This window comes from Histomonas meleagridis (assembly GCF_020186115.1).
Source record: "Histomonas meleagridis strain 2922-C6/04-10x chromosome Unknown contig_16, whole genome shotgun sequence".
Taxonomy (NCBI): domain Eukaryota; phylum Parabasalia; order Tritrichomonadida; family Dientamoebidae; genus Histomonas; species Histomonas meleagridis.
The window spans coordinates 228,448-254,707 of NW_027150781.1; the positions used below are offsets into that span (position 1 = coordinate 228,448).

The following is a 26,260-nucleotide window of genomic DNA, read 5'->3' on the forward strand; positions in this document are numbered from 1 at the left end:
TGCTAAAAATCTTAAATATTATGTCCAAATAGTTCAAAAATATTGAAATAAATATCATGCATAAGGCAAACAAATTTATAGAAACGATTACATTTTTAATCTTTGATAAGTAATTTAACTATTTTTATACGTCCATATTCAAATGCAATCATAAATACTCCGATAAATGATTCCAATAATTTTCAAATATTATTTTGAAAAATAAATATCAAACAAAACATAAAAATATCTTGCTCAAGAAGAATCCTAACAACATCTAATATATGAATATCTTTCATGAGATGATGGTTTAATTGTTTGATAAAATAAATGGTATTAATGTAATACCGACGTTCTTGATGTTATAACATTCAATCTTGATTCGGCTTTATCGTTAAATAAATTGATTACTGTATTATTCTGTGTCTCTTATTGAGAGATTATATCAGCAGAAAAATATTATTAGAGTTCAAACTTTCTAATTTGTATCAATGCACATAAATAATAAAAAATCAATAAATAATATGTAACGATCAAAAAAATTATAATTCTTATAATCGTTAAATTTAAAATTGTGTTTAAGAAATAAAATAATAATGGTTTACTGATGTGAAACTTTTATTTGCTTCCGAAAAAAGTGACATCATCACCACGTCGTAAAGAGTAAAAAGTAAAATAAACAAAAGTAATATAAAGCAATCAAAAAAATTAATTCAATTTTTCGATGTAACCCCTATGCAATGACTTAATTTGTGTTGAAACTGCGCGGACAAAGCGGAATTGTAAACACGCTCGAAAAGAATGAAAAAAGAAAAATATCTCCAAACCCAATTAAATATTCCTTTATAATCTTCAGAAGATTAAAATAAAAACTCATATAAACTCTTCTTTTAGAGATTGAAAAAAATGAACATTGAATGTTTTAAGAATATGAATCATAATCAGTTGTTGTATATTCTGCATATGTTGTGTAGTCATCAGTGTAACCACTATATTCATCATCACTTCCACTTTTAGGTGGTTGAGAATCTTGAACTTGTGCTGGTGGAGGATTTTGAGCTGGGGGTGGAGAAGCTGAAGGTTTAGCTTCTGATGATTTCTTTGAGCTTGAAGAAGAGGATGTAGATTCGTCTTTGGTTGGTGGTGGAGGTGGCTTTGATTCAACAGGCTTTGGTTCTGGTGGTTTTTCGGCTGGCTTCTCTGGCTTTTTCTCCTTTGTTTCCTTTGGCTTTTCGTCATCAACTTCTTTACACATTTGGAAGTGATGTTATTAATTACCAACTCTCAGAAAAATTCACAATCAATTGAAAAAGCTTTTGTTTCTTAAATTGTACGTTAAAGAGCTGATTTGTAAACTAAGGAAAACGGTGAGGTTTTTAAATGGACGATTGGTGTTTTTTGCTTTTGCTTATGGGGACCGAAAGGGTACCAAAATAAAATTTTGTCTCTATTCAAATCCAAGAATGCATTCTTTGAAAGTTGTGTTTTTGGGAAATTCACAAGTAGGTAAAACATGTATAATTAACAGATATATCACGGGTGAATTCCCAGATTCAACAAAGCCAACAATTGGAATGGCTTTTTCAACAAAAATAACATCTTTTAATGTAGGAAAAGAAACAGTCGAACTCCAAATTTGGGATACAGCAGGACAAGAAATATATCGTGGGTTGTCACCAATGTATTATCGAAATTCTTCAATAATTATTGTTGTTTATGATGTGACAAAACCAGAAAGTTTTGACTCAGTTCCACAATGGATTAAAGATTTTGAACAAAATGCTGTGGATCGAAATACCGTTGTTATTGGAGTTTGCGGAAATAAAATTGATTTGGATTCTCAAATATCAAGTTTTAAGGCAAAAACAACATTTCCCGATCTTGAAAATGTTGACTATTTCCAAGTAAGTGCTCTTACTGGTGTCGGAATCGAAAACATGTTTCAGAATCTTATTCAAAAATACCTTGATACAAAACCTCATTCAAACACTTTTACCCAAAAGAGCGTTGAGCGCGTTCAGGAAAAAACGGAGCCATCATGTTGCTAACGGATTACAACTTGTTGTGTAAATTTTAGCTGAAAAAAAATTATATGACTTTTTGTGTGGTTTATTTAGGTAAAAAGCTTTTTTGTAAATTTCACAATTAATTTACAATTCCAACAAAACGTTTTGTAAAATTTGTTTCGATAAATACAACAAGTATTATGAAGGAAAAAAGTTACGATAACGGATTATCAAACAAGATGAGCCACTTGTTTCACTTTAACGAATAATATTTAATTTAAATAACTGAAAAAAATATTGATATCAATATCGAAAGAACAATGGAATTTTTTGATATAAATTATGAAATAGCCAAGTCACTTGGTGCACAAATAGATAAATAATGTTTCAGTCATAATTAATATTATTTTTGTACAATTACAATTTGGGTTTTAATATTTTGTGAAAATATTAGCCGCAATGATTTTTATAATGAAAATGTTCATGAGCTTCCTTTAATCTGTTCAATCATATATTTAGTACTAAATATTCATATTAAGTTTACTAACAATTCGAAAATTTACCCTATAAACATGTCAAGGAGAAAAGATCTTCAATTGATTTCTGATGCATTTGATAATGATAAGGATGCACAGTACAAGTGCATGTACTTTTATGCAACATTTCCACAAAAAGTAATTTGCGAACAATACATCCTTCCTAATTAATTGACTTCCAATAAATGATTATTGTGTCTTGTTGCTAATCCGATTATTGAAATTGATCCTTTACCAGAACTCATTGAAGCTTTTTTAGCAAGCGAAGACACTGAAGTTGTTAACACTACAATTGAATCCTTTGGAACTATTGACAACATAATTCTCAATATATCAAAATCCGAATATGATAAAGTCCGTGCTTATTGCCTTAAATTCCCTCAATTGTCAGCAAGCTAAGAAAAAGCCCATCTTCTCACAGACCCTGATTGGGGCGTCCGTTCTTCACTTGCTACATATCTTATTCAAGCCAATGATCCTGTTAAATCCTGTGAATTGCCATCAAATTAATTTCATATTCAATTTGGCAAGTTAAGTGCACTCCGTTCACTTACAGCTTTTATCAACACCTTTCCCAAGAGGACATTTGTTGTTTTGTAAATTCTTTCAAAACTAAATTCATCACCCAACTCCCTAGCAATCTGTTCTTCCTCTTGATGACTGACACAGTGATCTTGACCCCATCCGCAATCACAAAGAACAATTTGAAACGTATTGCAATAAGAAGTTTCCAATTTTCTGAAGTTTATTAAGCACTTAATAAAAGTAACTTTATAAAACACTCTGATTTCGCCAAAGTACATTCTTAATGATGTTAGTACTACAATATACACAGGAGATAAAAATTTGAATAATCCATCAGCCGACTTGAAATTCCTAATTGAGCTTGAGAAAACTATATTCAGTTTAACTGAAGAAAACTTCCAGCCGTCCATCAAAAAAATATTGGAATTATTCGATTCAAATTATCCATACACATTTAATACTATTATAAGTAACATCGTTTATAATGCATTTTCATCACCAAAGTGTGTATTTGATGTTTACTTAAATTTTTTAGAGACACTTCAATCTAAAGAAGAAGAAATTAATCAAAATATTGTTAGACTAACATCAATTTTTATCAAACTTATATCTAAAATGAACACACAAGAATCTTATTATTTAATTGAGAAAATGATTATACAGAATTTGATTGATAAAAATATTACTAGAAATATTAATTCAAAATATTTTGCACACTACAAAACAGAAATAGAAAACAAAAAGAGAAATTATTATCCATTTGAAAAATACTTTTTTGATAATTATGAAGAACTATCAAAGAATGATTTTGAACTTCATAAGAAATTAATTAAAGAAGGACATAATCCAAATGAAATTGCAAAGATAATTCGAAATGATGAAATAGAAAAACTTCAAGAAATATCATCACAAACAAATTTTAATTTTGATCAAATAATTGAACCATCACTTTATGAAAGATGTTCATTCATTAATCAAAAAAATGTTACACTAACTGATTATGCAGCATTTTTTTCTTCTATTAAATGTTTTAAATATTTACTTATGAATGGTGCAAAAGTAGAAAATACAGGTAAATATGCAGTTGCAAGTGGAAATGAAGAAATCATTCATTTGTGTGAGCAAAATCATTCATCATTTGAAGGTGCATATGAAACAGCAATTATGTTCCATCGAAATGATATTTTCAAATATCTTTATGAAAGCAAATTAGAAAAAACACAGCCATATTATTTGGTAAGTTTTTGTATTAAAAAAGATAATTATAATATTCTAAAATATTTTGAAGAAGAAGGAATGAATGTTGATGATGATAATATAAATGAATCATCAAGAAATGGAAATTTATATCTTGTTAAATATTTCATTCAAAATAATCAAATTCCTAAAAATATTTTGCCATTTGCTTCAGAATCAGGAAATGTTGAACTTGTGAAATATATTTTAGATAAAGAAGGAATTGATGTTAATGCAAAAAATATTCATTTTAATAATTTGTAATATGTTATAATAATTTGAAATATGTTTTAATAATTTATAATATGTTTTAATAATTTTATATATGTTTTAATAATTTGAAATATGTTTTAATAATTTGAAACAGCACTTCATATAGCAGTTAGAAATAATAATATAGAAATAGTAAAATTACTTTTAGATAAAGAAGGAATTGATGTTAATGCAAAAACTATTCATTTGAATAATTTGTAATATGTTTTAATAATTTGGAATATGTTTTAATAATTTGGAATATGTTTTAATAATTTAAAATATGTTTTAATAATTTAGAATATATTTTAATAATTTTATATATGTTTTAATAATTTGGAATATGTTTTAATAATTTGGAATATGTTTTAAAAATTCGGAATATGTTTTAATAATTTGAAATATGGTTTAATAATTTTATATATGTTTTAATAATTTGAAACAGCACTTCATATAGCAGTTAGAAATAATAATATTGAAATCGTAAAATTACTTTTAGATAAAGAAGGAATTGATGTTAATGTAAAAGATATTTTGAATAATTTTATATATGTTTTAATAATTTTATATATGTTTTAATAATTTGAAACAGCACTTCATATAGCAGTTAGAAATAATAATATAGAAATAGTAAAATTACTTTTAGATAAAGGAATTGATGTTCATGTAAAAACTATTCATTTAAATAATTTAGAATGTGTTTTAATAATTTTATATATGTTTTAATAATTTTATATATGTTTTAATAAGTTAGAATATGTTTTAATAATTTTATATATGTTTTAATAATTTAGAATATGTTTTAATAATTTAAAATATATTTTAATAATTTTATATATGTTTTAATAATTTATAATATGTTTTAATAATTTAAAATATGTTTTAATAATTTTATATATGTTTTAATAATTTGAAACAGCACTTCATATAGCTGTTAGAAATATTAATATAGAAATAGTAAAATTACTTTTAGATAAAGGAATTAATATTAATGCTAAAACTATTCATTTGAATAATTTTATATATGTTTTAATAATTTGAAATATGTTTTAATAATTTGGAATATGTTTTAATAATTTGAAATATGTTTTAATAATTTGAAACAGCACTTCATATAGCAGTTAGAAATAATAATATAGAAATAGTAAAATTACTTTTAGATAAAGGAATTAATATTAATGCAAAAACTATTCATTTGAATAATTTGTAATATGTTTTAATAATATAGAATATGTTTTAATAATTTATAATATGTTTTAATAATTTGGAATATGTTTTAATAATTTAGAATATGTTTTAATAATTTAGAATATGTTTTAATAATTTGGAATATGTTTTAATAATTTAAAATATATTTTAATAATTTTATATATGTTTTAATAATTTGGAATATGTTTTAATAATTTAAAATATATTTTAATAATTTTATATATGTTTTAATAATTTGGAATATGTTTTAATAATTTAGAATATGTTTTAATAATTTAGAATATGTTTTAATAATTTGGAATATGTTTTAATAAATTGAAACAGCAAAACAAATTGCACAACAAAAAGGCTACACAGAAATAGTAAATTTATTTGGTGAAAAAAGTACGAACCAATCGATATAATATGAACAAGTAACAATGAATAAAAAGAGATATTTCTATAAATTTATACTTCGAAAGATTAATTAAGCAAAGAAAATCAAAATCTGGAAATAATTTATTAATTACCATCTTTTATAATAATGTATTTTCTTCTTATAAAACATTTTTTTCATTGAATCAAAAAAACCTTTATGTTTTTATTATTATTATTAGACATATTCTACTTAACGACAAGTTCCTTGAATCCTGTGTTTGGATCTTGTTCTCGAGTGAAAAAAATTCCAGAACATTGATATATATCAATTAAAACAATTTCTGCTGTTGTGTCAACTAGAGAACCTGGCATAAGGTGTCCACCCTTAGTATTTCCTTCTGAGTCAGCAACAGAAATATGAACATGAATTCCAACATCTGTAACAGTACCAACTAATGAAACAATTTCAAGCGGCCCGGGTATTGTAACAATTTTTTCATTTGTAGGCGTTGCACCAGCCAAACGAATAACGCAATTTTTAAGTGATCCAACACATGTTGAGATTGAGAGGGAACACTTACCATAAAGATTTTTCACCGATAAAGCAATCTCATTTTTTATTGTTTCGTATAAATCATTTCCTGGGAGAATTCTTTTTACTATAATTTTTGGTGGGTCCATCTGGAAAATACGTTTAGGTTATTTCTTAGAAATGCAAGGAAAACCCACTTTGAGTTCTCGAAGAACATCAACATCAAGACAAGAAAATTTAATCAGGAGAACCCAAAATCCTTCACTTACCAATACAAAAAACACGAATATGAATACAAAAAAAAATTCAGCTCCATTGCAATCATTAGAAAAAATTATATTTGAGTTAAAAAATGATCACATTGAAACATCTTCCAAATCTGCAATGAAGTATTTTGATAATAAATTTCCATATTCTTTTAATCTTTTCATTAGTAGTTTAATATATACAGCTTTTTTATCTCAAAGAAATGATGCAATTTTATATTTGAATTTTATGAAATCTATTGAAACATTAGAAAAAGGCGTTCAATGTAACTCAATAATAAATGTTTTTAAGAATTATTTATTAAGATTAAAATCACAAGAATCAAATCATTTACTTACAAAAATGATCGAATATGAACTAATTCAACCTGATTTTGTTCAGAATAAGAGATCATTATGTTATGCAAATTATTATTCAGATGAAGAAATTCATAGTTATAATTATAAATTTCAAGAACAGTTTCTTATAGATCTTGAAGAACTATCAAAGAATGATTGGGAACTTCATAAGCAATTAATAAAAGAAGGAGTTAATCCAAATGAAATATTAAAAATAATTCGAAATGATGAAATTGAAAAACTTCAAGAAATTTCATCACAAACAAACTTCGATTTTAATCAACATGTTAAACCATCACTTTATGAAAGATATTCATTTATTAATGAAAAGAATGTTTCAATAATTGATTTTGCAGCCTTTTTCGGAGCAATTAAATGTTTTCGATTTTTACTTATGAATGGTTCTACAATCGAAAACACATTAAAATATGCAATTGCTGGTGGAAATTTAGAGATTACATATTTATGTGAACAAAACATTTTATCAATTGAAGAAGTATATAAAACAGCAATTGAATTTCATCGGAATGAAATTTTTCAATATTTTTACGAAAAGAAAAAAATACCAAATAAAGATTTAACAAAATATGGAATGCATTGCTTAAGATATTGTAATTTCAAAATGTTTATGTTTTTAAAATCAGTTGGTATGAAAATAAACAAAGAAATTTTAGAAGAAGCAATATTAAATGGTAATACATTCTTTATCAAACGATATATAACAGATAAAAAATATTTTCCAATCATTTCAAATTGTCCAAATGCGTCAAGAAATTATGAGTTAATTAAAATGATTCTTGAACAAGGCGACTTTAATAAAATTACACTAAATATTGGTTTAACTTGTTTAAAATTTGTTTTAATTGATTTATGTTTTCTATTTCAATTTAAATTTTCTTTAATTTGTTTAATGCACAACTTTTAATAGCTGCAGAAAATGGTTATTATGAAACAATACAATGGCTTTCTCAACAAACTGGGTTTGATGTTAATTATAGTGGTATATTTTTGTTTTATTTGAAATTAATTTTAATAATTTGATATATAAAAATAATAATCGGAACTTACTTCTATTATTTGAAACTTTATTAATGTTAGCAATTAAAAATTATCAGATGGAAGTAATTAGATTTCTTCTTAAACATAAAAAAATTGATATTAACGCGAAAGACATTTATTTATTTTATATAGAATTTATTTTATTAATTTTATATTTCAATGTTATATTTGAAAATTGTTCTAAATATTTAAAACAGCGCTAATGAAAGCATGTCAAAATGGTTATACAGAAATAGTTAAGTTACTTCTTAAACAAAAAGGAATTGATGTTGCTGCTAAAAATACTTGTTTGTTTTGTTTAGGGTTTATTTTTATATTTTTGGATTTGCAAATGGTTTTTGGAAATTATTCGAATCATTTGAAACAGCACTTACTTATGCATCGCAAAAAGGTTGTATTGAAATAGTTAAAATACTTCTTAAACAAGAAGGAATTAATAGCAATACTAAGAATAATTGTTTTAAATGTTTCATATTTATTCTAATAATTTGATAATTAAAAATATTATTTAAAATTTATCAAGACCTTTTGAAAAGGCACTTTTTTTTGCTGTTGAAAAAAATTATATTGAAATAGTTAAATTACTTCTTGAACAAAAAGGGATTGCTCTTAATACTAGTAATATTTACTTATATTGTTTTGGATTTATTTTATTAATTTAATGTTTCAAAGTAATAATAGGAAATCGTTTAAGCTATTTGATACAGTCCTTATTTATGCATCTCATCGTGGTTATTTATATACCGTTAAAATACTTCTTGAACAAGAAGGAATTGATATTAATGCTAAAAATATTTATTTGCTTTATTTGGTATTTATTGTAATAATTTTTAATTTTAAAATAATATTTGGAAATTATTTAAATTATTTTATACAGCACTTATGTCTGCATCTTATAATTGTCATACAGAAATAGTTAAATTACTTCTTGAACAAGAAGGAATTGATATTAATGATAAAAATAATATTTATTTTAATAATCTGATATTTCAAAATAATATTTGGAAATTATTTAAATTATTTTATACAGCACTTATGTTAGCATCTTCAAATGGCCGAATAGAAATAGTTAAATTACTTCTTGAACAAGAAGGAATTGATATTAATGCTAAAGATATTTATTTGTTTTATTTAATGTTTGTTTTAATAATTTTGTATTTAAAAATAAAATTTGGAAATTATTTTAAACATTTAAAACAGCACTTATGCATGCATCTGAAAAAGGTCATACAGAAATCGTTAAATTACTTCTTGAACAAGAAGGTATTAATATTAATGCTAAAGACATTTATTTGTTTTATTTAAAATTTATTTGATTGATTTGATATTTAAAAGTAATATTTGGAAATTATTTATATTATTTAAAACAGCACTTATATTAGCATCTGAAAAAGGTCATACAGAAATCGTTAAATTACTTCTTGAACAAGAAGGTATTAATATTAATGCTAAAGATATTTATTTATTTTATTTAAAATTTATTTAAATAATTTGATATTTCAAAATAATATTTGGAAATTATTTTAAAAATTTGAAACAGCACTTATGCATGCATCTGAAAAAGGTCATACAGAAATCGTTAAATTACTTCTTGAACAAGAAGGTATTGACATTAATGATAAAGACATTTATTTGTTTTACTTAAAATTTATTATATTAATTTGATATTTCAAAATAATATTTGGAAATTTATTAAATTATTTTGGACAGCACTTTTTATATCATATTATTGTACACGTCAAAAAGATGTTTTTAAATTACTTATTAAGGATGAAAGAACAAATCTTAACTTTCAATATATTTGCACAAACAATTTCAAATTTGTATAAATTATTTGATATTTACTTAAATAATTTAAAATTTTAACTAAAAATATGGAATTTATTTTGGTTGTTTGAAACTATTTTTACGCTTGCAATAAAAGATCTTCCTATTGAAATGATTAAATTTCTTCTTGAACAAAAACAAATTGATATCAATAAGAAAAATTTTCATTTCTTCATTTTGCAATTTATTTCGAATATTTCATGTTTATAATGAATGTATGGAATTTATTTAAATCATTTGACACACCGCTTATGGTTGCAATTCAAAATGGTAAACTTGAAGTTGTTAAATTATTATGTAAACAAGAAGGAATTAATATCAATGCAAAAAATATTTATATTTTTTATTTGCAATTTTATTTTGGAATTTGATTTTTCAAAAAAATATATGGAGTTTGCTCTATATTTTTGATACAGCACTTATGATTGCAGCTTCAAAGGATAATGCTGATATTGTTAAATTACTCTTGAAACAAAAAGAAATCAATGTTGATGCAAAAAATATTTCTTTGTTAATTCTAAAATGGTATATATTCATCGTATTTATCATTTCTTTTTTTGGAATTTATTAAAATTATATCATACTGCACTTGTAATAGCAAATAATAGGGGCCACACGCAAGTTGTTGAAATTCTTCATAATAAATCTCATTGATAAGAATAAACGAATCTTTAACTATTCTTTTCGCTTCAAAATATCATCTAAACAAAGTTTTCTAATGTAAATTCCACTTTCTATCAATGGTTGATTAATATTAAAATGCATCATTTTGTAAATCTAAATTTTTATATTTTAGATGTATTTGATTTATGGAATAATTTCTTTTTATAATTTATATCGATGCACATAACATTTGTAATCTATTTCTCGTTAAACACATTACATTTTATGGAAAGCGTTTATTCAAATTGATTTCGCAGCATTTTTTATAACCGAAATTGCGGTTCTTATTTGGTCCTCAGAGTGTGCCTGTGAGATGAAGATTTTAATTGTTGGGCGCCCAGCCTTCAAGTCCCTCATTCTCACGAATTTTGCTTTAGCGATTGCGACCGGGTTTTCATCCTCAGCGCATTTATCGCAAATTCTTTGTAGGATCTCATCCTCCTCTTTAATCGTTGCCTTAGCTTCCTTTAAACGCAAGTGTATAAGAGGAGAAATTTCGTCGCCTAAAATGTCAAAACCGTCGATGCCGTTAAGCTCATTTCGAGCGAGCTGAATGTTGGAACGGAGCTTCCTGATCCTTTCTTCGCCATCTTGCTCGACTATCTCAATTGCCTTGGTTGCTGCAACGACATTAAAGCAGGGAGGAGATGCAGAAAAGATATACGCATGTGATGCAAGTCTTTGATGTGCACAAATTTCTTTGGTACCAACAGAAAAACCACCAAGAGATGCAAAGGCAGGGCCATATGAACCAATTGAAACTTCGATTAAATCTCGTGGAATATCATAATGTTCACAAAGTCCTTTTCCAGTCTTACCAACACAGCCAAAAGAGTATGTCTCATCAATGATTAACCGGAGACAAAACTCTTTGCGTAATTGAATTAATGTAGGAAGATCTAAAAGTGAGCCATCATTTGTAAATAAGCCTTCAGTAACAACCCAACGATTGCATTTATCCCACCTAGCAAATGTCTTTTTGTTAGACGCAACTTTTTCGCGCAAATCGTCCATGTCATTATGCTTATATGGAATAACTTTGCAACGTGTGAGTTCGCTTCCAAGTTGGCATGCAAACCATGCGCCATCATCAACAAATAAAATATCTGAGTTTTTGATGAGTGATTGTATAATTGATGTTGTAGTTGCAAATGGATAACAATAATTAACTGTCTCTTCAGAACCAAGGAATTTAGCCATTTCTTCTTCTACTTTAAGATGTACATCCATTGTACCATAAAATTGACGTGGTCCACAAGCACCAACAGCATATTTGTCGATGGCAGCAAGTGAGGCATCTATGATTTCTTGGTTCATGTTAAGTCCGTAAAAGTTTGGTACACCAAGATTTATCATTTTCTTTCCATCAATTTCGATTGTATCACTAGGTCCTGACGTTATTGTCTTATCTCTAAATATTGATTTATCAATTACAGCATCATCTAAATCTGGAATTAGAGGCTTTGGTTTCCAATCAGCAATGATTTCATCTTCTTCGGCTTCAGTAATATCGTCAGTTGGATCATGAATTGGTTCTGGACTTCTCAACAAAAGCAAAACAATGAAAACAATCAGACCGATCTCAACAAAAAGATGGATAGGTGATTGATTCCATAAGAAGGACACTAGTTTCTCGAGAAGTGGTACAATCATTTGTGGCCAAAAGAGAACATTTTTCTGAACTTTATATCCTTTTTCAAAACCGCCTCCGTTTGTTTTTTGAATAGTTTATATCATGATATCATTTTGAAAATACGTTTAAAAAAAAACTTTTTCAACAAGTTTCAATTTGCAAGATGATGAACATTTTTATATACTATCAAAAATGATAGGTCTATTTAATAATTTTCATGAGATTTTTATTTAATGATATGTAAATTTTGTTAGAAAATAGGAATATAATGAACCAAGCATAGAAAGAGTAATAGTATTAGTAAAAATAGATTTGGATATAATTGTTCTTGTAACAGATCGTGTATGAATATATGTAACAACAAATTGCTTTGACTTTGTAAATGTATTAGATTTTGTAAATGCTTTTGAAGCTGTAAGCGTGTGCGTTGGCCATTGATATTGATTGCACTTATCAATTGGTATTCCTTTAGACACATTAAGTGATCCAAACGTTGTACCATCACTTATAAATTCTAGAATTTTTGTGATTTTACTGGTTGTCCTTCCCCAGTTTTTGTTGATTTACTTGTTTGTTTATTTTGATTTCTCGGGGTTAATATTTGGCTTATTGTCATTTATTTTTTCTACTTTGTTTACATTTGTTTTTGGTTGCGTTTTCTGAGGATTTTCTTTTTGTTCTTATGTTTTTGTAGTGGTTTGCTCCATAAAATGAAATAACAAAATTCATTAAATTTAAAACTTATCAATTTTCGATGGCAGCTTTAATATTTGAAAAGTTTTAAAAAAAGAAAAAAATGGAAAATGACCAACAGATCACAGTAAAGATAAATGACGATGAAACCATTCGAATTTTAGCAAGTTTTGGACGTGAAAATCTTTGTGGCGTGTATCTATTAGGAATTTCATGTCTTGCAAGGATTTATGGTCTTTCAAAGCCTAAGGAAGAATATGCCTTTTTCAATAGCAAGGAAGAACTCAAAAAATTTATCCAAACATATCTCAACAATGAATATAGTGAAATTTTGGTTGATCCCAAAGATGGTGCTTATTTATGTTCTATTGGCGAAAGCCCAGCATATCTTTTTGTTAGTGCTGAGCGAGCCAATTACACTTCAACTCCAATAGAAGGCATTTATTTAGATGTCCGAGATCTTTCTATACAAAATATCCAAAGTTTTTCACGTTATTTAAATTCAAAAACCATTACAATGTCAGATTTATTTCGTAATCCAGTTTGTTTTTGGTCGTCACTTAAAGTACTTAGTTATCTCCCAACAGATTTTCATTTACAAGAATATCCAGATGAAGCAATCCCACTAATTACTGGATCTGCACCAGGGACTCTTCTTGACCGTACAGCAAAAAGTCAAAAGATTTCCTATGGAGCTCGAGTCATCACTGATACGCTTGTGGATATACTTCAAAATTATAATTTCCCTTACTACGAGATAGAACGTATCTACGAAGATCTTCTCCTTACATCCATTTTCCCAAACTTCACGTACAGCCACCTTGGAAACTTCCCGAGTCTTTTGTCGAACGTTACGATCAACTCTCAAACGGTCTCCATCCCAAACATAGGGATTCCAAGATTTGCTGGTTTCATTATGCCACTCTATATGTATGCACATGAGACAAAAATAAGTGAAGATGATTTCTTTATCCAATCTAGATCTTCTAATTTCAACGATTTTTGCAAACTTCAGGAAACAATGGTTACAATCGATAAATCGCCATTTGTAGCTTGGTTTTGCTTTGACAAACATTGCTTCCCATCTTGGCTAGTTCTACCTGCGATCGATATATGCGCAGCTCTCGTTGATTTGGAAAATGCAGAAGATTTAGGCGAATGGGTATTTAACAATTCCTTAACAATGTGGAAAGAAGCAATTTGTTTACTGGAACCAGATTTGTGTCTGGACTGTCTCGAGAAAATTAAGGATAGTGGAGTCTTGGAAATGCTTGAAAGCCCATTATTTTCTTTGAATAATAAGGAAACACAGAAAATTTTCGGATACAAAGCAATGTATACGAAAAATCCAAGAGCAGATATATATGCTTTCTTAAAGACAAATCCAAAAGGAACTGTTCAAGAGTTTAGAAAATATTTCCAGAATAAGTAGATATAAATAAAGAAAATAGAGATATTATAATATTGGATCTTTAGGATCATTCATTAAAACATTATTTGGATGTACAAATGTTTCATTATATGATTCATAATCGAAAATTAAGTTTTCAACTAATAAATTATTTGATATATTGTTTACATTTATAATATTTAAGTTTTAAAATTTCATGTTTGTATTATTTCATCACCAAATTGAAGATCTGAATCATTAATAATTAAATCATAACCATTTGGATTAGTTGAAAATGGATCTTTTAACTTAATATTATGTTTTGTACCTTCTTTATTATGTAATTCTAAAATAAATTTAAGCTGATTGATTAATATAAAATATTTTATCATTAACATAATTATGAATTCCATCTAATGAATTCATTGATGAATAAATATTAACGGGAATTCTCATTGGATTTCTTGCTAATGCAGGAATATAATGATCATTTGAATCCATTTCCCAAAAAAGTGAATAAATATTATCCGGTTGATAACCATATAAAGTTATAATTAAATTTTCTCTCCAGAATTACGGTTTGGTTTTCCTTTTACACATTTTCCATATTCAGATGTTATACATTCCTTTGTATTTGTCATTTCAATGAATTTTGGATTTGAATTAATATCATTTTGTGTAAATGGTCCAACTGCTGTTATTACATAAGTCACATCTAAATTTTCTTTTATAGCTATATTTATAACTACATGAATTTGATATTCTCCGATTTCTAATTGTGATTGAGGGATTATAACTTTTATTTATAGTTAAATGTTCTGTGTTTTGTGTTCGCTTATTTCCAACATAAATTTTATTTGAAGGTGATATTACTATTAAATCTAAATCATAATATATTGGAAGTAATGTGTCTGAACTAAGAGGAATATCATGTGAACATAACACAATTCAATGATTGCATTTTAAAATTTCAACCAAAAATTTGTTGATAAACAAATCTAATCACATTTCATGTTTAAATAATAGTTCCAACAAAGTTTATATTTTACTTAATATTTAATTTTTTTAATGATAACTTAAAGAAAGAAGTTATATTTTTACACTAAACTAAGATTTATTTCGTATTACATCATATTTATTAGAAATAATTAGGATCAATTTCATTACAAAACTTCATGTAATTAACTTCGTCTAATGAAGTACATCTGAATTTCTTTGATAAAAGATCAAGTTCATTTTGATCATATGATAATCCAAGTCTTGCAATACATTGTTTAAATTGTTGTTTTGATATATAACTTTTCCTTGGCCTTGTATCAAAGTCATAAAACTGATCACGGATATTCATTCTTCTTGTTAGAACGAGATTCTTCATTCTTAATAAAATTGATCTGACTTTCATTTCTTCATTTTGTGATAGAGTTTGAACAACCTTTGAAGGTTCAGGGTTTATTGTATATTTTGTTTTTCCGCTTTTAAGTGGTTTCTTTTCCATTTCAGTTTTTCCGAATATTTTATTTATTTTCTTGCAGAACTTTTTGTAATCAAACATGTCATTTGTTGATTGAGCTCGATATTTCTCAATGATAAGAGTTATTTGTTGTGGATTTAATGGTAAATTAACTTGCCCACAAACAGTTCGAAACTTTTGTATTGGTACAATTCCATGTCGAAGGTTATCAAAACTTTCAAAAAACTCTTCTAATCGAATTCGTCTTCGCCATACAAATGATTGAATGTTTTTAATGATTTCTTTAACTTTAAAATCATTTTCATTTGATCTGTGTTCTGTTAAATACATATTTTCTGTGTTCCCATATTCAGGGAATGGATTAGCAACATATGTCGTATTTTTTGTGTTATCAAATATTTGTCCAACTTCATTATTAACATCATCAACAAAATTTACATAATCGACAAAATTTGTTTTTATATTTGTATAATAATTACATAATTTTTCGATTTGATCTTTTGTTAAATGCATTCCAATTAGTTGTATAACTTGTGCAAATGCATTTCTACTTATGGCTTTATGATGATATCTATCTTTATCTTTAAATTGTTCAATTAAAGGTAATCTATGCATTTTTACATATCTAGAAATTAAATTTATAATGTTTTGAATATCTTTACTTTCATTAGGTATATCACGTGATTTACTCATTGTTAATTCTTTCGGTGATAATGGTTGAGTTAAAGGTTTAGTTTCTAAATCTTTAGGAGCAATAAATTGAAGAATATCATCTGCAAAATCTCTCCATCTAATATACCCTACTCTTGTTTTAGATTTATAATTATTTTTTATAAGTTTATATTGCTTATCTGATAATTTATATGATGACATTTCAATTCCTCTCCGAAATTGTGTATCTGTAATTTCTCCTATATTTAAAGGATCAAAATCTTTAAGAAATTCATGAAAATGTACCGAATTAATATAACACCATTTTTGTAATGATTCTATTAATGATGTGATATCAGTTGGTTCATCAAGTTTTGGTATTAATCCTTTATGTGATTTATAAATTAATTTGTCCGCTTGCTCACTTGTAATAAATTTGTCACCAGTAGGAGTTTTCCCATAAATTTCTTCAATTGATTCTTTCGTTGTTCCTAATGGATTATATACTCTTCGTTGTTGATTATGTGATGGATCAACATCTTCAATAAAACTAAAATAATCCACACCAACATCATTTGAATAATGTTGAATAAGTTCTTTTACCTCAAATTCATTCAGATTAACTTTATTAAGTGTATAAAGTGAACGTTGGAATTGTTGTGGTGTAATATAACCACGATTAAATCGATCAAAATCTTGAAATGTTGGTAAAATATTCATTCGATATTGACTTATTGCTTGTCTGATTTTATCGATAGCTTGTTTGTAACCTCGTGAAATATATGCCATGTCTCGTGTTTTAGTTGTAAAAAGATTATTCTTCATATCTTCAATATCATTACAAAAATCTTTATATTTAATATAGTTTGTAAAATTAACATTTGTCTTATATTCTTCAGATAAATTTTGGATTTCTTCATTAGTAAGATTAAGTCCAATCATTTTTAATGCACTACCAAAATTATCAACTAGAATTAATCCGTTATTATGTCGATCAAATTGTTGAAAAAACTCTTGGATACGAATTTGTTTTTGTCGAACAAATTTTGCAATTTCTTGCATAACAGAATGATAGTCATGATTTGTAGGTTTTAATCGAATTGAGTCTCTTTGATGAGGTAATAATTCTAATGGAGTAAATGTTGCTGTAGTATTAGTTCTAGAATTAGATTGAATTACACTATTGACTTCATTAATAAATTTTTTATAATTAACATCATGAAGAACTGGATCTGAATATCTTTGAACAAGAATATCAATTTCAGAATTATTTAGATTGGTAAAAGGAAATGCTCTTAAAAATTGTGTTTTGGTAACATTACCATTATTGTGGCGATCGAAATCTTCGTAGCATTCGCGAATATATATTCCTCTTGTTTTAACTTGATAAGCACATTTTTGGAGAATTGAGTTTAATTTCGGATCTGCATTAGCATCAAACTTATTTAAAGTTCTATCTATAATTTTTTGTGAATTTTTCAGCTTTCCTAAAGGTGTTTTTTCTAGAGTTTTGTTAGAATAAATGTTCATTATGTCATCGCAAAATTTCCTATAGTTAATTGAACCATTTGAATTAACATAATTTCTTACAATTGTTTCATATTCATGATCTCTAAAAGGGTATTTAATAAATTCGAAGCTCCTTCTAAATTGATCTTGTGTGATAGTTCCAAGATTGAGTTTATCAAAATCTTCAAACCATTCATAAGGGTACACGTCGTGTACATAAATGTATGTTCTAAATCTATCTAGAACATTTTTTAAGTTCATTGGAAACAATTTTTAAGGATTTGCTTGATCTTAACGTACATTTACCATAAAAACGTTTTTTTCGGTGACATGTTATATGAAAACTTTCTTCATTATGGATTTAAATATACAAGTTTCCTGAGTAAAATGAATTCGATCAACCATAGATTGTCTTATATTGATATACGACGTGTTAAAGTTCAAATTGCAAACAAAAGAAGATATAATTCCATTAATGTTCAAATCAAATTAAATTTAATTGATTTTATGCATAATCTCATTTCCACTGAATTTAACAATCTAAAATGACGAGAATTAATTTTTTACTTCATCCATACCTAATGAAGTTCATGAATCTTTCTTGCTCTTCTCTTCTTTCCCTTTTAAGTCTTTCTTGTTCTTCTCTTCTTTCCTCTTCGAATTGTAATCTCAATGATTCTTCATTAATTTGATTTCTATATGATTCATGAGCAGAAATCAAAGCTCTAATCAAATTGTGCATATTACCTTTCACTATTTTCACGTTATTATAATTTACGTCTTCCACGGGTAATTTGACAGTTACCATTATAGCTTTTAGTTTGAGTAAATCTTTTCCATATATTTCATCTCCATAACGAATCGTTGGTCTTTCCTTTATCATTTTTGCGTATAAACCAAATGGATATAAATGCGATTGATAATTATTTTGATCTTTGTTACTTCCGCAATCGAATCCAATGTTCATGAAGTCATCTGTGGATCGATCGTAATAAGTAATCTTATAAATTCCAGATCCACTTTCAGATCGTAATATTATAGAATATTCATCAGGATTAACTTCGAAAGAATATTCTTCATTCGATATTGTTACAGTTCCACCTTCGATCATTGGTTGAATTATTTGTTCTTTAATAACTTTAAGTCTTTCTTGATAATCTCTTTCTAACTTTTGATAATATTCGTCAATTAATTTTTGGATTTTAACATTATTCTCTGCTGCGATTTCTTTAATTTTCTTTTCTAATTCAAAGAGTTTTTCATGGTATTCCTTCGGGAACTTTTGTATATGTTTCGTAAATGCTAAGAAACTATTTAATGATTGTTTCTCAGGCTTAATTATCGAATAATTTTGGAAGTTATCAAACCATATCTTAAAGATCCTTAATCCAGCAGCAGAAATCTTTTCAATATAACCTTCAAATAATGGTTTTAATCGAGTGAATGATGAAAATCTATTTTCATCAGAACGAATATATTGAATAACTTTGTTTAACGTGAAATATAATTCATAACCTGTATGTAATGAAAATGTATCTGATGTACTAAATCCATCAATGAAAAATTCGAAATCTTTGCCTTTGCCAAATATCCGACATGCACAACTTTGTTGGCCTTGAAGAATTTCATTTAATCGAGGCCATGGTGGGACATCAAATATGTCATATTTCTCAATTTCTTCTTGTAATTTATCTTGTAAAGCACTGAACACTCCAAACCCTCTTGATAAATTATTAACTATTTTGACATAATTCCCTCTTTTGCCAAGGCGTTCGTATTCTTCTAATTGTTCATAATCTTTAATAAGTCGAATAAGTTGACTACCAAATTTACAACGAACGTCACTACAAAGTTCTTCATAAGGAACCTCATTCGCAAGTATTTCTTTGCATTCATTACAGTCAATTAATGGAACAAAATCACGACACGCGCGATCGATTTTATATGGTGCATCACGTTTCCATTCAAATGAGACTTGTTTGGAAAGACTACTTTTGACTTTCTTGTCGATTAAACTTTGTACATATTTGTCAATTTCAAATGCAATCTTGTTGAAATATTCGGCATCTTTAAGCCACGTCTTCAGCGCATATTGTGACTTCGGTGGAAGCTTGTTCATAAGTGGTATCGGAACAGTAAATACTGTGCATGGCTGCCAGACATCTGGTGGCGCTGTCCTTATTATCTTTGCCTTTGGTGCTGCTGGCTTTGCATCTTGTGCAGGCGCTTGTGCTTGCGCAGGAGCATCTTGTTTAGGTTCTGGCGCTGATGTTGGTGCAGGTGCAGGCTCTGGTTTTGGCGATGGTTGCGATGGCGCTGGTGTGGGCGCAGGTGCGGGTTCGGGTTCGCTGAGAGATCCATTGCGCTTTTGACGCTGTATATTTTCGATGTCGTTAATGCGATTTTCGAGCTGCTCAATGTCTTGTAAGATTGACGGCAGTTGCTCTTTAGCCGCATCGCAGTTTAGTGACTTAAGGTCTTCTGCCATATACCTTGCATTCTCTAGTTCGCTTCTTGCGTCCTCAACGTTATCATTATGTAAATGCCTTTCAACTTTGACAATTGTTTCCATTAAATTATCCTTTTCTTCATTCCATTTAATTTGATCGTAAACCATTGGAATTACTTCGTCTTCACATTTCTGTATTAAATCATTTAATAAATCGCATTCTTCCAAACTCATTGCCTTTTCTTTCGCTCTATTTAATGGGTTCTCTATGTCAGCGAACATTATTTTACTTGTGATATTCTTTGATAATTGCATAGCTCTTTCTAAATCATTTACTGCTTCTTTTTCTTCCAAACTTATGTTAGCTTTTCGTTTAGCTGTATCAATTTCAAATTTATAATTGTCATGATTTGCGACAATTTCATTCCATTCATCAATTAATTCCTTACAGCCATATTCGGTATCATTTTGGAAGTCAAGAAATACGCCGCTGTCGCCTTCCCAATAAAGAATTTCACGTCCTCCATTCTCATTCATAAAGTTTTCGCCTTGTTCAATACATCGATCAATTAAATAACTTGTTTCTTCTTTACGTTGGAAGTCACGATATTCATTAATTAAGTCTTGCATTCCATTCCTGAACTTACTAATTTTTGAGTTCTTCCATACATTAATATCGTTTTCATATTGTATCTTCTTTAGTTCTTCAAACTCATCCAACAATGGCTTAAGGACTTCATGCTCCATAACTTTCGGTTTTTCTGATTTGTATTGATCAATCGCTTCTTGAAGATCATCACGATAATTGCTGGCACGATAATCTTTGACATAGTTTCGATAGATGTTAAGTTTCATACCAAGAAAATCTTTGATGCTTTTGGCTTGATCTGCTAAATCAAACCCTTCAATAGCACCATCTTCAACTAATATCTTGAAATACGATTTGTATTTGTCCATGTATGGAGCCATATCAGTCGTTTTCTTGATTTGTTCGGCATATGGACTTGTATTGATTTCATTCATTATCTTTTCAATCTCTTCCCATGTTTGCTTAATGCGAACAGGAGCTTTACGTTGAAGCCAATCATCCATATCTTTAACTTTGTATCGAAGCTGATTTGCAAATGAGCGTCCAAGATCTTTGGCTTTGGAAATTGCGAAATATTCATCATAATGATCAACAAAGCTTTGGAGAACTTCATGGCACTTCATTGCATCTTTATATTTTTCATAAAATGTACACTTTGCAAAATCGTCATTCCAAAGATTGAGCGCACTTGTTGCTTTGCTCTTGTAATTGTCGAGATAAGAAATTGATATTGGGTTCTTTTCAATGTTTTCGATTTTGGATTCTAATCTTTCTCTGTTGAAAAATGAGTATTCATCAAAGAATTTCTTGAGTTGTACAGTCAAATCAAGAACATCTTTGATTTCTTCATAGTATTGAAGAGTTTCTTCTGCTAGTATCCATTCTTTAGCTTCGAAATTTGGTTTACTTGAAGAACGATATTTATCCATAAGAGTTCGAAGTTGTTGGATGTGATCTTTTGCAGTTGGAATCGAAGCTAAAGCAGCAGATTTCTTGAATGCTTCTGCACGGAACTTGATATCAAAAAGAGACATCAGAAGTGAACTGATTGCGTTGCATGTCAATTTTTAAAAAGTGATTAAATAAAAATATCTCATGATTTATTAGGTATATTATTAAAATATAAAAAACTACAAATATCCATTTTATTTTCGTTATAATAATTACATAAAAACCAGATAATTTAATATATTTCATTAATTTTTCGCATTTTTTCAAAAATTGTTCCAAAATTTCTACACTGTAGAAATGATTCAAATTTTAAATGCATACTGTTATTGGTAACTGTCAACTTGAATTGAAAGAGAAAAAAATTTTTACACATTATTACAAAAAAAATTAATTAATACAGTGCCAAGAAGCAAAATACGCACAAATGTGAACTTTCATTTATAGAAGGTATTTACAAATTTTATATGATGAAATCGTTTTGAGATAAAGTGTACATTAGATAATGCTGTCTAATTTCAGATGCTTGCCGCCAACGAAGTATGATCTAATTTTAAAATGTATTTAAATGTTTTTTCCCAATTTACATAAATTGAAATTGAGAATTAAAACTAAGGTATTTTTTGTTTTCACCAAATTATGAAACCCGAAATTGGGTGTATAAATTCTTGTCTTTGAAATTCAAATCAAATATGATAATCATGGATAATCGTGTTTCATGAAGAGTTTGAAAAAAGCCTTTTGGTGTTCATTGCTTGGAAGTCAGCATACCTATTAATGATAGGAATAGAATTTTTAAGCAAGGTACATATTATTATTATTAAATCCAAGACCAAAAACCGTTTATTTATTAATAGTATGAATTAGAACAATTCTCTTACATAAGCTAGCAGTAATGGGTTGTTGCTAACCTTAAAGCTAGGATTCAGATCCTTTTGAAAATAATTCTTTCACAATATTAGTTTTTTTTTCGACTGCTGCTGGTGAAGAGTCATAACAAAGCTCGTTTCCAAAAAGGTCAAGCAACTTATCCATATTTGGAAGTGAGCAATCTTTGAAAGAATGATTTTTTGCACCACAATTTGAACATTGTATTCCTCTTAGTTCTGAATTTACTTCTATTTTTGGATGGCCAAGAAGTTGTGATGTATTTTCGAAGGTTGTTGGGAGTTTGTTGGGTGCTCTTTTTTCCATTTGCTGCCAACCGAAAAACCGCTTTTTGGTGGCCAAATTTGTGTTCAATTATGTATCGGCTTTTTAGCGAAGTGATTTTTTTATTTGTGTATTTAGTCTTAATGATGATACATCATTAATTTTAAGAAACAGAAGCATTCACCATTAATCATGAAATGAATTCCAATAACTTTAGTTCTAATATATCCATAAGCTAAACAATTATCAACCATTTAATTTAAAAATTATTAAATTTGCAAATTCCCCGAAAAATATTATTACATATTAATAATTGACTCCTTTGGCAAACTGGTAGTTCTGCATTAATCAAATTTTTTTTACTTTTTCCTGGTTTGTAAAAAATATTCACATCACATGTCATAGATGTGGGAAAAAATTGCAGAATTCGAACCACCGAATGGATTAATTACTTGTGCTAGATTTTCTCCAGATGGGAGACTTATTGCTTTGTGCACAAATAATGGCTATCTTTCGGTTCGATCTTCCATGGATTTATCAGAAATAGTAAGTAAAAAGATACATCAAAAATCAATTAATGAACTTCGCTGGTCAAAGCGATCTGTTTCAATTCTTACATGCTCAGATGATGGAACTATTCAATTGAATTTTCTTGAAAATCAAAATTTAACAAAATTATGTGAATGTAAAGGGCATCAATCTTATGTCCTATGCTGTGATATTTCAATTCACGATCTTCGTCTTGTTAGCGGCAGTTATGATGAATCCATTCGAATATGGGAAACCTCCACAGGAAAATGCCTTAAAATGATCAGTGGCCATTCCGACCCTGTATCTTCTGTTTGCTTTAGTAATGATTCCACATTTGTTTTAAGTAGTTCATGGGATGGATTTTGTCGCATATGGCAAACATACTCAGGTCTTTGTCTTAAGTCATTTCAAGTTTATGGTGTTCCAATATGTTTTTCTACACTTAGTCCTAATTCAGAATACATTTTAGTCTCATCCAAAAATTCAATAATTAAATTAATCAAAATAGCTACAAATGAAACATCTGCTATATATAGAGGACACAAAAACGAAAATTATTTACTTTTTGCCGGTTTTGCAGTCAGTCGAGGTGAACATGTTGAAATCTTTTCTGCGTCAGAAAACGGATCAATTTATTGCTGGGGCCTAAACGAACAAGAAATAAAATGGATACAACCTGTATCAGAGGGCCCAACGTTGTGCGTCGATATTTCTTGTGATGGAGAACTAATGGTTGCTGCAAGCTCGATAGAAACAAACCGTTCAATTGTTGTGTTTAGAAGAAAATAAATGTTTATGAATGTGATTCTTTATTTTTAATGCAAATGTTTATTTCTTCTACAAATTCAGTAATTATTGATTTTATAAAAAATTGGATTGAATATTATTGTTTTCATGAAAGATTTTTTTGGAGTTCCTCCTATATTTATTCAGATAATATTATTTTATTTACAGTAGTGCAAAAATTGTAAATACAAAGATCATGAAATTTGGAGCACCCCTTATCGTGCACTTTTGATAAACATCGGAAAACGTTTTCCAGCAGAATGGACGAAGACGAGAAAGAAATTTGCGTTAAAACCATGAAAGAAATGATGGCCATAAGACTTGCTCAACCATTTATGGATACGACAAATATTAGTATCCAAATTCCTCAAATAGTACCACTAATCCCAAATTTTGAAAGTTTTCCTTCGATTTTAGAAAGAGTTTTAAGTGGACAATTTTCGTCTATTGATCAATTTTCACTTTATTTTGAAGGAAACTTAAAAATGCTTATAAGTTGTGTTGCTAATTTAATTAGTCAATCCCCACAATCTAAAACTACTCAAGAGCTGCTTGCCCTAGAAGGAATTGCAGAAGAAATCCTGAGGGTTTTTAATGAAACTTTAAGCACAAACAGAATGAGTGAATTTGAACGATACAAAAAACAAGTTCTAGAAATCAATGAAAAAATTGAAAAGCTCAAACGCGATAAGCCAAGTGACTACTCTGATGATAAAAATATTTTTGTACAAGTTCAATCATTTAATGCTGATCCTATTCCATCAAAAGTTTTTTCAATATAAATAAATAAAATATTTGATTATTTTTAAATATACCTTTTCTTCCCTTATTATTTTTTATGAGAAAAATTTTTGAGTTTTTTCAAAATTTAATTTTTTGCTCAATTAAATATTTTTTATTTCCTTTTTCATGATTAGGAAATCAAGGAGATGCACCTTCATAAGTAAAAATAGTTTTTATACAACTTAATTCTTTTGTTTTTCTTGAAGTAAGTCTTTTATTTCTTTATAATCTTTCTCTTCTGCATACATAAGTGCTGTTCTAAATAATTTAAATAATTTCCAAATATTATTTTGAAATATCAAATTATCAACACAAATTTTAAATAAAACAAATAAATATCTTTCACATTGATATCAATTCCTTCTTGTTCAAGAAGTAATTTAACTATTTCAACATTATTTTGTAAAGCAGCAAACATTAATGCAGTTGTTTAATATTTAAAAAAATCCCAAATATCATTTATAATTACCAGAAATTTGAAACTAATTAAGAAATGAAAAATGAAATATCTTTTCTATTAATATCTATATTGCCTTGAGAAAGAACGTATTTAACAAGTTCAATGTTTTGTGATTCAACAGATAATGATAATGATTTATATGAGAACGTAGAAAAATATTTAACTGCATACAAATTTCCTTTTAGAAAAGCCTCCGAAATAATTGAACTTCCAATTTTAAGTTGAAAATTTTCCAGAAATGAAAACAGCATAAAATTATTACTTTTAATACAAGTTAACCCTAAAGATGCTAATTTCTTTTCTTTTTTATTTTTATTATGCTTTCCATACATTATTTCACTTAAAGGTAGATCTCTCATACCATAAGGAACCTTAAGCTCAAACATGTTTGATCATTTAATTCAAAAGTATTTAATAAAGAAAAAAGGG

The 26,260-nt window shown here is 27.7% G+C and overlaps 7 protein-coding genes across 7 annotated transcripts; 3 read left to right on the forward strand and 4 right to left on the reverse strand.

The window, feature by feature from the left end:
• Window positions 1-901: 901 nt before the first annotated feature.
• On the reverse strand, window positions 902-1,234 carry GO595_001932 (uncharacterized protein; the record flags this gene model as incomplete). Its single annotated transcript, XM_067914785.1, has 1 exon — window positions 902-1,234. The coding sequence occupies one exon, from the start codon at window positions 1,232-1,234 to the stop codon at window positions 902-904; it is 333 nt and encodes a 110-aa protein (XP_067777618.1).
• Window positions 1,235-1,442: 208 nt separating this feature from the next.
• Window positions 1,443-2,027, forward strand: GO595_001933 (small GTP-binding protein; the record flags this gene model as incomplete). The annotated part of the gene is made up of 1 exon (XM_067914786.1): window positions 1,443-2,027. The coding sequence occupies one exon, from the start codon at window positions 1,443-1,445 to the stop codon at window positions 2,025-2,027; it is 585 nt and encodes a 194-aa protein (XP_067777619.1).
• A 4,319-nt stretch (window positions 2,028-6,346) lies between these two features.
• Window positions 6,347-6,781, reverse strand: GO595_001934 (DNA-binding protein; the record flags this gene model as incomplete). The annotated part of the gene is made up of 1 exon (XM_067914787.1): window positions 6,347-6,781. One exon carries the CDS (start codon window positions 6,779-6,781, stop codon window positions 6,347-6,349), a length of 435 nt encoding a protein of 144 aa, XP_067777620.1.
• A 4,245-nt stretch (window positions 6,782-11,026) lies between these two features.
• GO595_001935 (long chain base biosynthesis protein 1-like) lies at window positions 11,027-12,439 on the reverse strand (the record flags this gene model as incomplete). The annotated part of the gene is made up of 1 exon (XM_067914788.1): window positions 11,027-12,439. The coding sequence occupies one exon, from the start codon at window positions 12,437-12,439 to the stop codon at window positions 11,027-11,029; it is 1,413 nt and encodes a 470-aa protein (XP_067777621.1).
• A 776-nt stretch (window positions 12,440-13,215) lies between these two features.
• On the forward strand, window positions 13,216-14,544 carry GO595_001936 (uncharacterized protein; the record flags this gene model as incomplete). Its single annotated transcript, XM_067914789.1, has 1 exon — window positions 13,216-14,544. One exon carries the CDS (start codon window positions 13,216-13,218, stop codon window positions 14,542-14,544), a length of 1,329 nt encoding a protein of 442 aa, XP_067777622.1.
• A 4,157-nt stretch (window positions 14,545-18,701) lies between these two features.
• Window positions 18,702-22,205, reverse strand: GO595_001937 (uncharacterized protein; the record flags this gene model as incomplete). Its single annotated transcript, XM_067914791.1, has 1 exon — window positions 18,702-22,205. One exon carries the CDS (start codon window positions 22,203-22,205, stop codon window positions 18,702-18,704), a length of 3,504 nt encoding a protein of 1,167 aa, XP_067777623.1.
• Window positions 22,206-23,676: 1,471 nt separating this feature from the next.
• On the forward strand, window positions 23,677-24,591 carry GO595_001938 (WD repeat-containing protein 5-like; the record flags this gene model as incomplete). Its single annotated transcript, XM_067914792.1, has 1 exon — window positions 23,677-24,591. One exon carries the CDS (start codon window positions 23,677-23,679, stop codon window positions 24,589-24,591), a length of 915 nt encoding a protein of 304 aa, XP_067777624.1.
• Between the last annotated feature and the right edge of the window lie 1,669 nt (window positions 24,592-26,260).